Source organism: Oryzias melastigma, linkage group LG13, assembly GCF_002922805.2.
Source record: "Oryzias melastigma strain HK-1 linkage group LG13, ASM292280v2, whole genome shotgun sequence".
NCBI classification, from domain to species: domain Eukaryota; kingdom Metazoa; phylum Chordata; class Actinopteri; order Beloniformes; family Adrianichthyidae; genus Oryzias; species Oryzias melastigma.
In genome coordinates, this window is record NC_050524.1 from 24,541,795 (window position 1) to 24,554,148 (window position 12,354).

At 39.3% G+C, this 12,354-nt stretch overlaps 1 protein-coding gene across 1 annotated transcript in view; it reads right to left on the minus strand.

The window, feature by feature from the left end:
• LOC112136445 (calsyntenin-2) overlaps positions 1 to 12,354 on the minus strand; it is a 425,180-nt gene that overhangs the window by 101,901 nt on the left and 310,925 nt on the right. The window contains exons 6-8 of the mRNA XM_024258148.2: positions 9,460 to 9,645; positions 5,833 to 6,090; positions 4,790 to 4,911 (exon numbers count right to left, since the gene is read on the minus strand). Coding sequence (XP_024113916.1) covers positions 4,790 to 4,911; positions 5,833 to 6,090; positions 9,460 to 9,645 — 566 coding nt within the window. The remainder of the gene's footprint in view (positions 1 to 4,789; positions 4,912 to 5,832; positions 6,091 to 9,459; positions 9,646 to 12,354) is intronic.

Genomic DNA, 12,354 nt, shown 5'->3' on the forward strand with positions numbered 1-12,354 from the left:
TTCTGCTCGTGTGTTTTTTCTTTAAGCTGACAGGCTTCAGGTGAATTGTCAATGATTGTCCTCTTCTTACTAAAACTCCAACAATGTTAGAGTTTGTGATACAAAAGCCTCTCTGTAGCTTTCATTTTCTTCTCTGGATGAAGCACAGTTTCAAACTTTCTATAAAAAAACCTTTAAGGATTGAAACCCTGCTTGATTTAACAAACGTCAAACTGGAAATTTATAGAATGGGATTTTAAAATGAGCTTAAAATACTAGGAAAATATTAAACAAAGTCCATAAAATGTTGTATCCTAGACACTCACAAGTTTGATTTTTTTTGCTAAATTATTTTTTCCATTTTTTGTTTAGATCACATAGAAGTTTGAGAACTTTTGTGCATGTTATCCCTACGGCATTTAGAGAAGATTTTAGAAAGAAGGATTTTATATTTTGCTCATTAAAGTTGTTACCCGGACAGTTTTAAATGCTATTGTTTAAGATAACAAATAATATGCTTGAGGAAAAAGGTCCGCTAAGAAATGATCAGTAATCAGAAAAGTATGCTATTGCCAATCACTAATTCAAACAGGCATTTTGCTTTGAAATTGGTTGAATAAAACAATATTCTTAAAAATATCTGACAAAGTATTTCCTTTCAAAAAGTGTGGCTAAATGAACTAGCAAAGCTGCTATCTTTAGCCATGTTTCCATTACACATAAGAGCAAAAGCAATGGCTGACGTAAAAAGCAGCTTTTGAATCTTCTAGGGTATGGATGTTTTTTTAAGCCATAATTTAAAGTATTATGCATTTCTCAATTGACAATTCAATTTTCAATTCAGGCTTGCAAAATGATAATTCATTCAAAGAATGAGCAAAAAACTGTGTTTTAGATCACAAATGGTTACTTTAAGTATTTCCTTAAAAGAGTTTGGAAAATTCCTATGAAGATGTTCATTTAGTCAGCAATGTATGCTTAGGTTGACCGAGCGTTAGCTTTAGCAGTCCTATGAGAAATCCCATTATACGTTAGCATTAATCTAGCGGGCTTTAGCATAATACGTTAGATTGATCTGTACTTTTATGGATCAATAGCTGATCTATTAAGCTTAGATCAATTCAGATCGGTTAATCTGATCTTTCTCAATGAGGGAAGGCAGATGACACATGCAGGGCCAAAAACAGTTTGGGTCTTTTTGTCCCCCTCAGGAGAGTTCATGTGTGCAGTCTCTGTGGGTTCCTCATTAAAACCCTTGTTAGAGCCCTTTTTGATGTTGTCCATGTAGCGTCCATGGCGGTTTTACCTTTAACAAGCTCAGGGTCACGGTGGTGAAACCCACAGTGGGCTGCCTTGAGATTCCCACCTATTTTTTTTAACTTTTGGGATTAGCGTTTGGGCCCCGAATGTGAATCTGTGAGCTTCCTCTTGAAAACAACAGCAGATGGGCCTTGTGTAAGTTAGCTCCGCTATCTTAGTCCCAGACTGGCTCCCAGAGAGTCCATTGTAAGATAACCAATGATCAGGTTGAGATAGTTCCTGTCAGTGGCATATTTTGTTTGGCCTATTAGCAACATTTCTACAATAACTCATTTGGATGCAGGTACTCCCAATTTTATGTCCATCAGCATCTTCTATGCAAAAACGCTATGCAGAGACCCATAAATAAAAACCTTAGCCATGACTGTCTTTATGGTGTGATATGGTATGGCCAAGAACGGGCAAATCTGTGCAAGCCACGCAAGTGACCCGCACCAAACAGCAAGGTTGGTTGGTGAGTCCGTAGAGCAAAAAACTTCATGCAAATGTTGTCCTTTGGGCATAGCAAACTCTTATACAGAACGGTGAGCCAGTACATGCTGTGCATGTAGAAAAACTGCAAAGAATAAAAAAAAAAGATAAATTACAGTTTGTGTTGCCAAAACATATCACGTGCATATATTACAGTCGGAGCCAGTACTCACACCTTACTAATGACTAGAGTGGTGAAAGGGCACACTGCATGTGTGTGTGTAACTTTCAGTAACAACAAGAATACCTTTTGATGCACTTATCATGACAATGGCATGTTAAATTTTTACGATGTCCCTTAAAGTCCCCCTGACTATTTTTTTTATTTGAAAAAAAGAAATTCCCAGTATTGTTTTGATTATGATTATGACATTTTCAACCAAAATCCCTAAACCGAAATGTCTTAAAAAACATTTTTCATGTTGATCTGAAACCTCTGTTTCCAACATCTCCTCTGAGGGGGCGTGGCTTTTGAAGCAGAGCTGAGTAGCCCCGCCCCTGATCTCCCCATCTGATTATGATAGCTCTGTGTCTCTCTAGCATAAATCTTCACGCTGCTCCATAAAAACATCCATCAATCTGGGTAATGTCCAGCCGTATGGTTCTGATCCGGATGTCAGCTGGACGAGGAAGTGAAGATCTTCATGGACAGAACTTCCTCCAAAATCCTGATTCTTTCTCCTTCCAGTTCACCAAAGACTCTTTTAGCTAATTCTCCAATGTTTATTGACTGTGATCAATACATTCAATCATTGGTTTCTCAGAGTTCTTGATAAAATAATCAAAGCTAACATCAAAATGCTCTTTCATTGATTTACAATCCTTTCCAACTGCGGTCAAATGAGCCGCCGTTCACATTTCCGTGGTCACATCAAGAAGCTCCGTGGAGTCTGGTGGAGATTTTCCAGCGTTCTCAGTCCTGCTACCGTAAGTATTGGATGAAACTCACACCAAAAATCCAGTGATGCTGATTTGACCACAGAAATGTGAACGGCGGCTCATTTGACTGCAGTCAATGTGAAGATACCATCTTCTCTTCTCCAGAACCTGAACTAGACACTAGGAACAGATGAGGGTTTAGTGCATGTGCAGCAGAGCTGTTGATGGAAAGAAGATCATTCATTCAAACAGAGTCTGTCCAAGACACTTTGATTGACTGATTTAAAAGGAGAAATACTCGGAAATGCAAAAACAAAATGATTTCTTATTAAAAAACCTGCAACACACTTAAGGGTATATTCCTGTTTGCATGTGACTAAGACTTAATCGAAGCCTAGGCTGCCATAAAAAGTCCTCCATTTGTTAATAATGTTCTCCTGTCAAGAAGTTTTACAAAATCGTTCAAAACTGCAGCTGTTTTTATCTTCCAGACATCTTGTTGATTATGAGTGAACACGGCAGAGATTGCTACAAAATCAACAAATAAAATCTGTGATGGGCTGGAAAAGAGCGCCGCAGCGGTTTGACGTCTACGCCTGCTCACAGAACTGTAGTTTAGTTCATTTCTGAGCTGAAAATGTCTTCTCTGCCCTCTGTCTGTACTCTCCACTCCTCATTACTAATCCCAGTGTTATAAAATCATTCGAAGATCCTTGCATTTTGGCATTTCCAACCCTTCTGCGCATTTTAAATCTCACACGAGCTACAATAGTTGAATTATTTTCTCCCAAAGACTTCAGTTTGAAAACAGCAAAGCCAATCACTTTAAAAGTTTTATTATTTTTTGAGGCTCGTACATAATTGAACATACTTGTGAGGATTCTGTATGATGACTTGACTTCATAACAGACATGAAACATGAAATCAGTCATGATATCTCATTTAATTTTAATTCTTGCGATTGTGCATGTCTTTTCTAAAAAAAATACTTTTTTTTTCTTTTAAAACAAGAGATCCACAGAGACAATTAGATGGTTTCAACTTAAAAATCACAAAGCTGTCAATCTTTGTTTGGATGAAGCTGTTGAAGTTGTTAACAGCTTAGTTTGGTTTTCTCTTGACATCTTTTTTATGTAATTGCATTTTCAGTTATAGAACTTAAAATGACGAAACACAATTTCTGGTTTTAGTCAAAAAATTTGAGGAGGTCACTTTAAGACCACACTGTTAATACCAATACTGGTAACTGTTTTTTAGTCAAATATTCTTGTAATACAACAACCTATGTGCAGTCGCTTTAGACGACTGTCAAGTTCCTCTAAGAACTCTCACATGTGATGTTTTCTGTCAGGAGGTTGAGGGATGACCTCTCTGAAGCTCATACCCAATCAAGACCTGCGATCTGTCTGAACAAATTAGCCGGTGGGGTTCGATCTGGATGGCCAGGCCCAGCTGTGCCTCTCAGCGCGAGTCAAGTGTCCTCGTGTGAGGGGCGGGGTTTTCTAACCCTTGATCTCCATGCCAACCTCTCACCCACAATTCAGAGGTGAATTCCTAATAAACTCCTGCTCCTCTGCAAAAACAACAACAGTGGTTTTATGATTTTGTCTAAAAACGGTATAATTAAAAGACCACTAGTAATGCTTTGAAAATAGATAAAAAGCTGATTGTAGTGGCACTTTAAGTCAAATTGTAAAGGATTGTAAATCAATGAAAGACCGTTTTGATGTTAGCTTTATTCATTTCCCAAGGACTCTACTGGACATTGGCGATATTGATGGACATTTTTATGTAGCAGTGAAGATTTGTGCTAGCGAGATACAAAGCTATCATGGTCAGACAGGGGGGATCAGGGGCGGAGCTGCTCAGCTCAGCTCCAAAAGCCACGCCCCCTCAGAGGAGATTTTGGAAACAGATGCTTCAGATCAACATGAAAAATGTCTTTTTAAGACATTTAGGTTGTGAAATTTTGGTTAAAAACTTCATAATCATAATTAAAACACTACTGAGAATGTTTGTTTTTTTTAATATCATTGGAGGACTTGAGATTTGAGTCTCGCCCCCCTGCTTGTGCATCAGCGACCATCCTGTTACCCAGGCGAAGGCCTCAGCTATTTGCTCTTTGACACGAGCGACTTACCTGATCCAGTTTCCAGTGGAACTCCGCCGGTCTGAAGGCGTCCGCTTGGATGAAGTCTCTCCTCAGCAGGAATACCAGGCGGCAATTATGGACATAGAGTGAATAGTGATGGCGATTCATCTCTGTGGGATGGAAAGACATGTAGGTAACAGGGACCATATCACCACAACTACTCTTAACTGTCAGGCAAATCCTACATGACAGGTAGTTCTTCAAGAGACACGGACAGCTGGACTTTTCTGAATGAGACTAGCTGTCACCCAGCTCTTAGCCCTTTTACAGAAATCATTAAATCCAACTTTAATGAATCGGAATTTAGTGGGCAGAAGTTAAACACCTAAGGAGCATTTTCTGGTCATAATATTACAAAAGTTCTTGTGATTTCAATTTTGTGCACAAAATATGATATAAATTAGCTGTAAGTAGAGATTTCTGAGAAACAAAACAAGTGAAAGACTAACCCAAGTCAGGGCAGTGTGGGGGGTAAGAGTCTTGCCAGTCACTGTCTCAGCTGTCACAGATACATTTGACACAAAATGTCGTCCTCTGGAGTACATTGTTATTTTTTAGACTCTTTTTCTAGGCTTTAAACTTTTATTAACCTATTTTTATGTGTTTAACAGTAGAATTCATACGTTTCTTTAATTCTTCATATTTTGTTATTGCTTTTGAAATTTATGTAGAAACAGGCCGTGTATTGTGCTGCGACCAAAAAGTGATCAGAGTTAATGAGAATGTTATGCTGCCACCAAATAAAAGGATGTGCAACATCATTCTTAGCGTGGACAATTAGAGTGACTGTTGCTTGAGTAAAAAATACTCCATGTTCTTCCTTAAAGGAGTAAACCAAGTGCTTTTCTTGCAAACACTTTTCTGCAATGGCTTGAAACATACATTTCTGAATGCATCCACTGACTTTGGATATGTGCGGATATCTGTGTCACAGATGAATAACCTCGATGGAAAAAATTAATGGATTGTTTATTTTGGTCTTCCCACGGGATTCGCAGACAAGAATGTTCAGAGAATGACGAATGACTCACCGGTTTTGTCAGAGTTGCAGAGTAATGTCTCCTTCTCCGCTCTGAGCCCGGGGCTGGGCCCATGTTTCATCCACGTTGCTATGGTGAACTGGTCGGTCAGATTTTGCGGTACCACCCAGTCTGGGATTTTGGCCGCCTGGTGACCGTCAAATCGGAAAATTAAGTCGCTGTCCCTCCCGTTGTCAGACAGCAGGGAAGCTGTCCAATTGGTGGCAGCGCTGGGAGCTGGAAGGAGGTCAGTACTGCCAGACGAGGCACCTGGAGGGTCATTGTCAAAGGAAAAAACAGTCAGAACATCTCAACAAAGATCTGTTAATAGCATTTATGAACAGGGCTGGGAATCATTGTGTACCTCACGATACGATGCAATGTGCGATACATGGCTAACGAAATCAATGATATCACAATATTGCAATAATTGATAAGAAATAATCTCTAATAACTCACATTGTAGAAAATAACACATATTTTTGGGGAAATATATCCCAATTTATTTTTTAGCTTGAACACAATCATAACACCTTGTATCTTATTTTGTGGAACAAATAATAGACACGCCCTGCGACAAACTGGCGACCTGTCCAGGGTGTACCCCGCCTTCGCCCTTCAGTAGCCGGGATAGGCTCCGGCACCCCCGCGACCCCGAAAGGGAAGAAGCGGTCAAGAAGATGGATGGATGGATGGAAATAATAGACACTGAAGTTGAGGCTGGAGTGAGTATGAGTATAAATGCTAGTTCAAATGCTAGATCCGCTGTGTATGGAGAAGACTGGAGCGGTGGCAGATGGGAGTTGTAGTGAGGAAGGTGCTGAAGATAGTTAATTCTCAAGAGAGGGGTCCCTCTGGTGGTCGGAGGAGGACATGGCTGAGCGAGTCCTGGGGGTGAGTTATCAGAGATGATTTTTACCAGTGTAGCGATATCATCAATATCGTGAGACATGTATTGCATATCGCATCACGAGGAACCCAGTAATTCCCAGCCCTAGTTGCAAACAACAGAACAAAAGTTAAGTGATTCAAGTAGCTGCCAGACACATTGGTGCTATCTACCTCCAAAGGAACTTCTCACCAAAGGATGACAAATATGACGTTTTACAGCCTCTTTAAACAAAAATAAAACATCGATATTTGGTGATAACACACTGAGAATCAATCACAGGACTAAAAATCGCAATATATCACAATATTTTGGCACTCCTCTATTCATGACATGTTTACACTAACAAGCGGCTTTAATGACTTAAGAAAAGCAGATGGTGAGGCTAATCGATGGGACAAGATACATAATGGATGTGAGGATTGATTGATAGCAAATGAAACTGTCAAAGGAAAGGAGTTAGTCAGTTCTCATGAACATACTGCTACCGAAGCATGCCGCCATGGAAACGCCGAGGCATGTGCTTGCTGGACAAGAGACGACGCGGCATGCTCCCGCTGAGACGGACACGCGAGTGGGGTATGTGGCATATCTGTCACTAACGCTCGCTGCTTATGGCTGACATTTGTTACCCAACCTCCACACATCCTGACAAAATACACCAATCATTATTGCATTTCAGTGAAATGTTCCATTCCTGTCCTCATCATTCCTTTTGGACAACAACTTCAGCATGCTGATCGCTGAGCCATCTTTGTTTCCATGCCTGTCTCCTTGACAAATACTTTTTTTTTGCTACACTGCTCATTGTACGAGGCTGCATTTTTGACTTGCCTCTACAAATCTATCCAATCCATTCTTTGTGACAGGGACAAATACATACCATGCCACTGAATCACATTGGAGAATCATTTGCCAACACTGTGAAAAATAAACGTTATTGTCAGTTTACTGTGGCTTCTTTATACGGGGAAAAAATATCGGTTTATATCCTTTTCTCCTGAGTATAACCAAACTAATGTTTTTTCTGCTCCATCTGTAAAACTTCTGGATTTTTTTTTATTTTATAGCCACTAACATTTTGACTGGAGTAATTATAATCCCTTAGTGAGTAAACACGGATCAACTCCTTCAGCAGCCAGCTGCAGCTGACTCTTTGCCCAATGTCTCTGTACATTATCTCAAATTGATTGTGCTTTAAAAAAGCAATTACAATTTATTCTGCCTGCTATCAGATAACAATTATGAGGTGCCTGAAAAGGACTCTTTAGTGTGAAACCATGCATGGACTGAGAGCCACGGAGAGCAGGGAGAGGGTGCTTCGCATTTAGATGAGCTGGAGTATGTGACTTCTGAAGGCCTTTGGTGAAGTGATAACTCCAGCCCCCCTACTGCCAGCGCGGTGGGAGAGAGGAGAGGGGAAGTGGGGTGGGCTCCAAGTCTTTGTTGGCGCTCTGGGGCCTGACGCGGCGGCTGGGCAGCTCATCAGTCACCGAGGAGAATTCGCCGGTTCCTTCTGGGGCGACAAACGCCCTCCCTCTGTCGCATCATTAGTGACAGAGCTTTGACTTGTAATTGTGGTGTCTTTGTTTAGAACGAGGGTTCACCACAAGTGGAGATGTGAACACAGGCTCATCCCTGTTAGATGTTTTTTTTATTTTAAAATGCAGGACAGAGGCACCCCTAGCCTTGTCTGACCCCGCTCCTCGGAGCAAGGACTCCTGTGATCTTTGACCAGGGCTTGCTTCTAATTTATTGCACAAACTAGTAAAGGTCTTTGATCAATGACGCACATCCACCCCTCAGACCGCGAGACCAATTTACTGCTGCAGCATTCACCAGTGGAAGCGCTTCATTGTTCTAGTCCAGGGGTCTGCAACCTTTGCCAGTAAAAGAGTCATTTGGTACTTTTTTTTAACCCTTTTAGGAAAATTGGAAAATTTCCATCATTACATTGCCATTTTTTATAATAAATATGAATTATATTTATTTTTGGGCACGAAAAAATACAAAAATATGAATATAAACTGGAATTTTCCCAAAGTGTAAAGTTATTTTTTCCATTTTGACAGAAGCTGCTATGACTTTATTTCAAAATAAAAGACTTTCTTTCACAGACAGGAACATTCAAGTGAAGCAAATGTTTTCCTACTTAAAAGTCATAAAATAAACTCAGAAATCAGAAAAAATCAGACTTTTTACCAAAGTTTTGCCTAATATTTGTAGTCTGTGTATTCTGGAGGAAGCGCAGAGCAAGCAAGGGATGTAAAAAACATTACAGCTTATCTTCTAGATTCCCCTCAGCCATAAAATTATAAACTTAACCAAAATAAATTAAATCAATGCTAAGTTAGTAACCCTTACTTTTAAAGATTACTCTTGTTTTATTTTTCTTTAGCCAGAGAGCCAGAGTGGAGGGGTAAAAGAGCTGCAGGTTGCAGACCTCTGTTCTAGTGAAACAATATTCGGTGCAACTGAGAGAATTTATCTCCATGAAGGCTTTTAAATCTAGATTATGAGCACTTGAGACTGCTTCTTTAAATTGTACATGTTTTAACTAATTCATTTATATGAAATTTTAACCAGCACTGTTTTTCTGTTGTATATGTTTACCATTTGTTATATTTTATTCTTGTATTTATTCTTGCCCAGGCTCCCTTGAAAAAAGAGGTTTTAAATCTCAATGGGACCCACCCTGGTTAAATCAAGATTAATAAATAATAATAATAATAAAACAAAATGACACAAACCGCAAAGCTTCTGTAGAGATTTCTCGGAGTACGTCTCTCGATCGCAGCCCTTCCCGATGTGGCTGGTCTGCAGCTCCACCGTGGTCCTAACTGAGGACAGAGGCTCGCCACACGTCTCCAGGTGCATCTTGGGAAACAGCTGCTTGCTGCCTGTTCCAGGTTCGTAGTCTACTCGCTTATTCAGACCTGGAAAAAAGGAAAATGAATATTGGAATTGAAAAGGAAGAAATAGTGTACTTCGTTGACTAAAAGCATTAGTTGGATGTGTCACCACAGATCAGAGGTCTGCAACCTTTAACGGAGGGGGACTGGAAGTCATATAGATAAGAACATTGGTGCTAGTTGTGACAGTTATTTCAGAAAAAAATTATTTTAAATATTAAAGCGTAGGCTGTATATTAAATGCACAATACTGTTTTTTCACTTCCAAACAGCCAAACAAAGTGGACTTTGCAGGAACCAGGCTAAAGGGGTGGTGTGAATGAACGACGGTCTTTCTAACAGTCTGCAGCTGCTAATGGCTCTCCAGCAGCAGCACTGCTGTTGGAATGCAGGGCGGTACAGCACTAACAACATTTGTCATGTTGCTGTCACTCTGTCCTGTCAAAAGGGAATTGTGCTTTTCTATCCGGTCAGACTATTATTGTGATTGACAACGACGTCCTCTTCCTCACCAAATCGGATATGAATCTGTGTTTAGCGGAAGGCCAGCCTGAAGTAGGAAGACAACAAACTACTAATTTATGTTGTTTTCATTTTTTTTTAAGTGGAAATTCGAAGAAAAGATACAGTTACGAAAAATGTATATGTGTTTAATTAAGTGACATATAACATTCAGATTTTAAGCACATTAACTGTCATCACATCCCTGATTTAAGGGTTTTTAAATAAGATACTGTAAATCTCCATCCTTTTTTTTCTCAATCTCCATCTAATTAGGTGGCTATCTATTATCAGTTAGACAAAGAAGAACTGACAAAAAGAATTAATGACTTTGATTTTAACCAGCTAATTTACGCTGCTAAATTCACCTAAATTACAACAGCACTGTCAAAACCCAAACTGTGACCTTCTTTGTAGTGAATTCTGCTTCTAACAAACTGCATTAAGATGCTTTTGATTTCCAAGAAGTAAAACAGAATTATGGAAAATGATGGAAAATGAAACACAAGACCCCAAAAGACCAAATGAATCATAAGGAGAGGCCTGCAAGACAACAGATTTATTCACCATCACACATTTATTTAACAGCCAAAACTACTACTGTATTTACACACTTGTTAAAGTGAAAACAGCTTTATATTTGTTTAGTTTTTATTTTGAGTAATGTTCTTACGAAAATTGAAAAAACCAAACTAAACTAAAAACTTTAATTCATCTTTGCATTTTTCTGTTATTTTATAGTTTTTCTCTTTCAAAGTTATTCAAACTATGTTCTACAAATGAGGGAAAAGCACAGAGCATTTCTATAAGTGAACAAATTTATTATTTAAGGTTAATCTGTGGAGCTATATCCTTTGACATTTTTTGTCTATTTATAAATATTTTTTTAATTCAAAATATAAATTCTTATTTTTTCTCTTTAAAACTTTAAAAAAAAAATAATTAACAACATTGTTAAAACAAAACGTTTTATTTTCTGTATGGACATTCTTTTCCTTGTCTAAGACATAAGCATTTTACATTTTTTCTGAGTTATTATATAACTTTTCAATCAATGACCAACCATTGGGCTGCCCCGCCCCTCTTTCGTCACATGACGAATTTGCTGCTCGTCGTCTGTCAAAAACGTGTTTCTGAGCTTGACACCACGGCGCATGTGGGCAAGATACCAGCTAAAGTTTGTAGGATAATCACTATAAAGAACAGTGTCTGCGGATTTCTAACTTAGAATGTTTGGAAGACACAAATGATATTGAGAAATAAAGTTTATTTATTGGTAGATGTGACGCAGCGACCTGTTAAACTTCAGATATTTGAATTTTGGCTGTGCCGCCCAATTTGCGCCTTGTCGCTCAAAACAGCTGCTGCCAGTCTTTCCCACCTCACCTGTCGCTCAAATCGCGCCGCGTGACTTCAGATTGCCTCATATCACGTCTGTTCCATTGACTTACCATTGAAACTGGCCGCCTCCACCATTGGAATTGCGTTTGGTGTGAATGTATCTTTACACATTCAGTTCTTTTAAAATAAAGGAGTTTATGCGACCTAAATAAGAAACTTTTGCTTTGATCTGGAACCTGAATAAGTCATTGGCTGTATATTAGAACTGGACATAGTGAGTGTGACATCACACAGAAAATGGTTTACTTTTAGCCCCAACAAAATAAAGTAAATTCAGTTGCCATTCAGACACCACCATGGAGCCAGACGAGATCCATAAGCAGTGATTGGTCCAAATCAGTCTGAGTCCGTGTTTCTGTGGCAACTACTGTTGCTAATCAGGAGTGGACTTGTTGGAAGGCCACACCCCTACCACTTGAATTGGGCTCTGGACAATATGTCGATCAAACATTTGGAATGTTCGATGGAGTTCAGAAACTTTTTTTTGAGGAATCTGATTGGTCAGTTTAGAACTTGAGTAATTTGCAATAAAAACAATATCATGAGCCAGCGGGTACTTCCTATTTGGAACACGAGGGGATGGGGGTCACTCCGAAAGACAAGGTTCAGGTCTGATCATCTACGTTGTTTTCCTCTAAAGGAGCTTTAAAGAAAACAGATGTTTGTATCTTTGCTGATTGGATAATGACCAACCGCTTTGCAAAGTCTGGACACCAGACTAATGACCGGACAGCATCTTCATCCCAACTTCACTCATCCTTCTGCTCAGAAGTATGTCATACACTCAAAGAAATGATCCATTGGATGGACTCAATTTAATTAAGGGCAGGT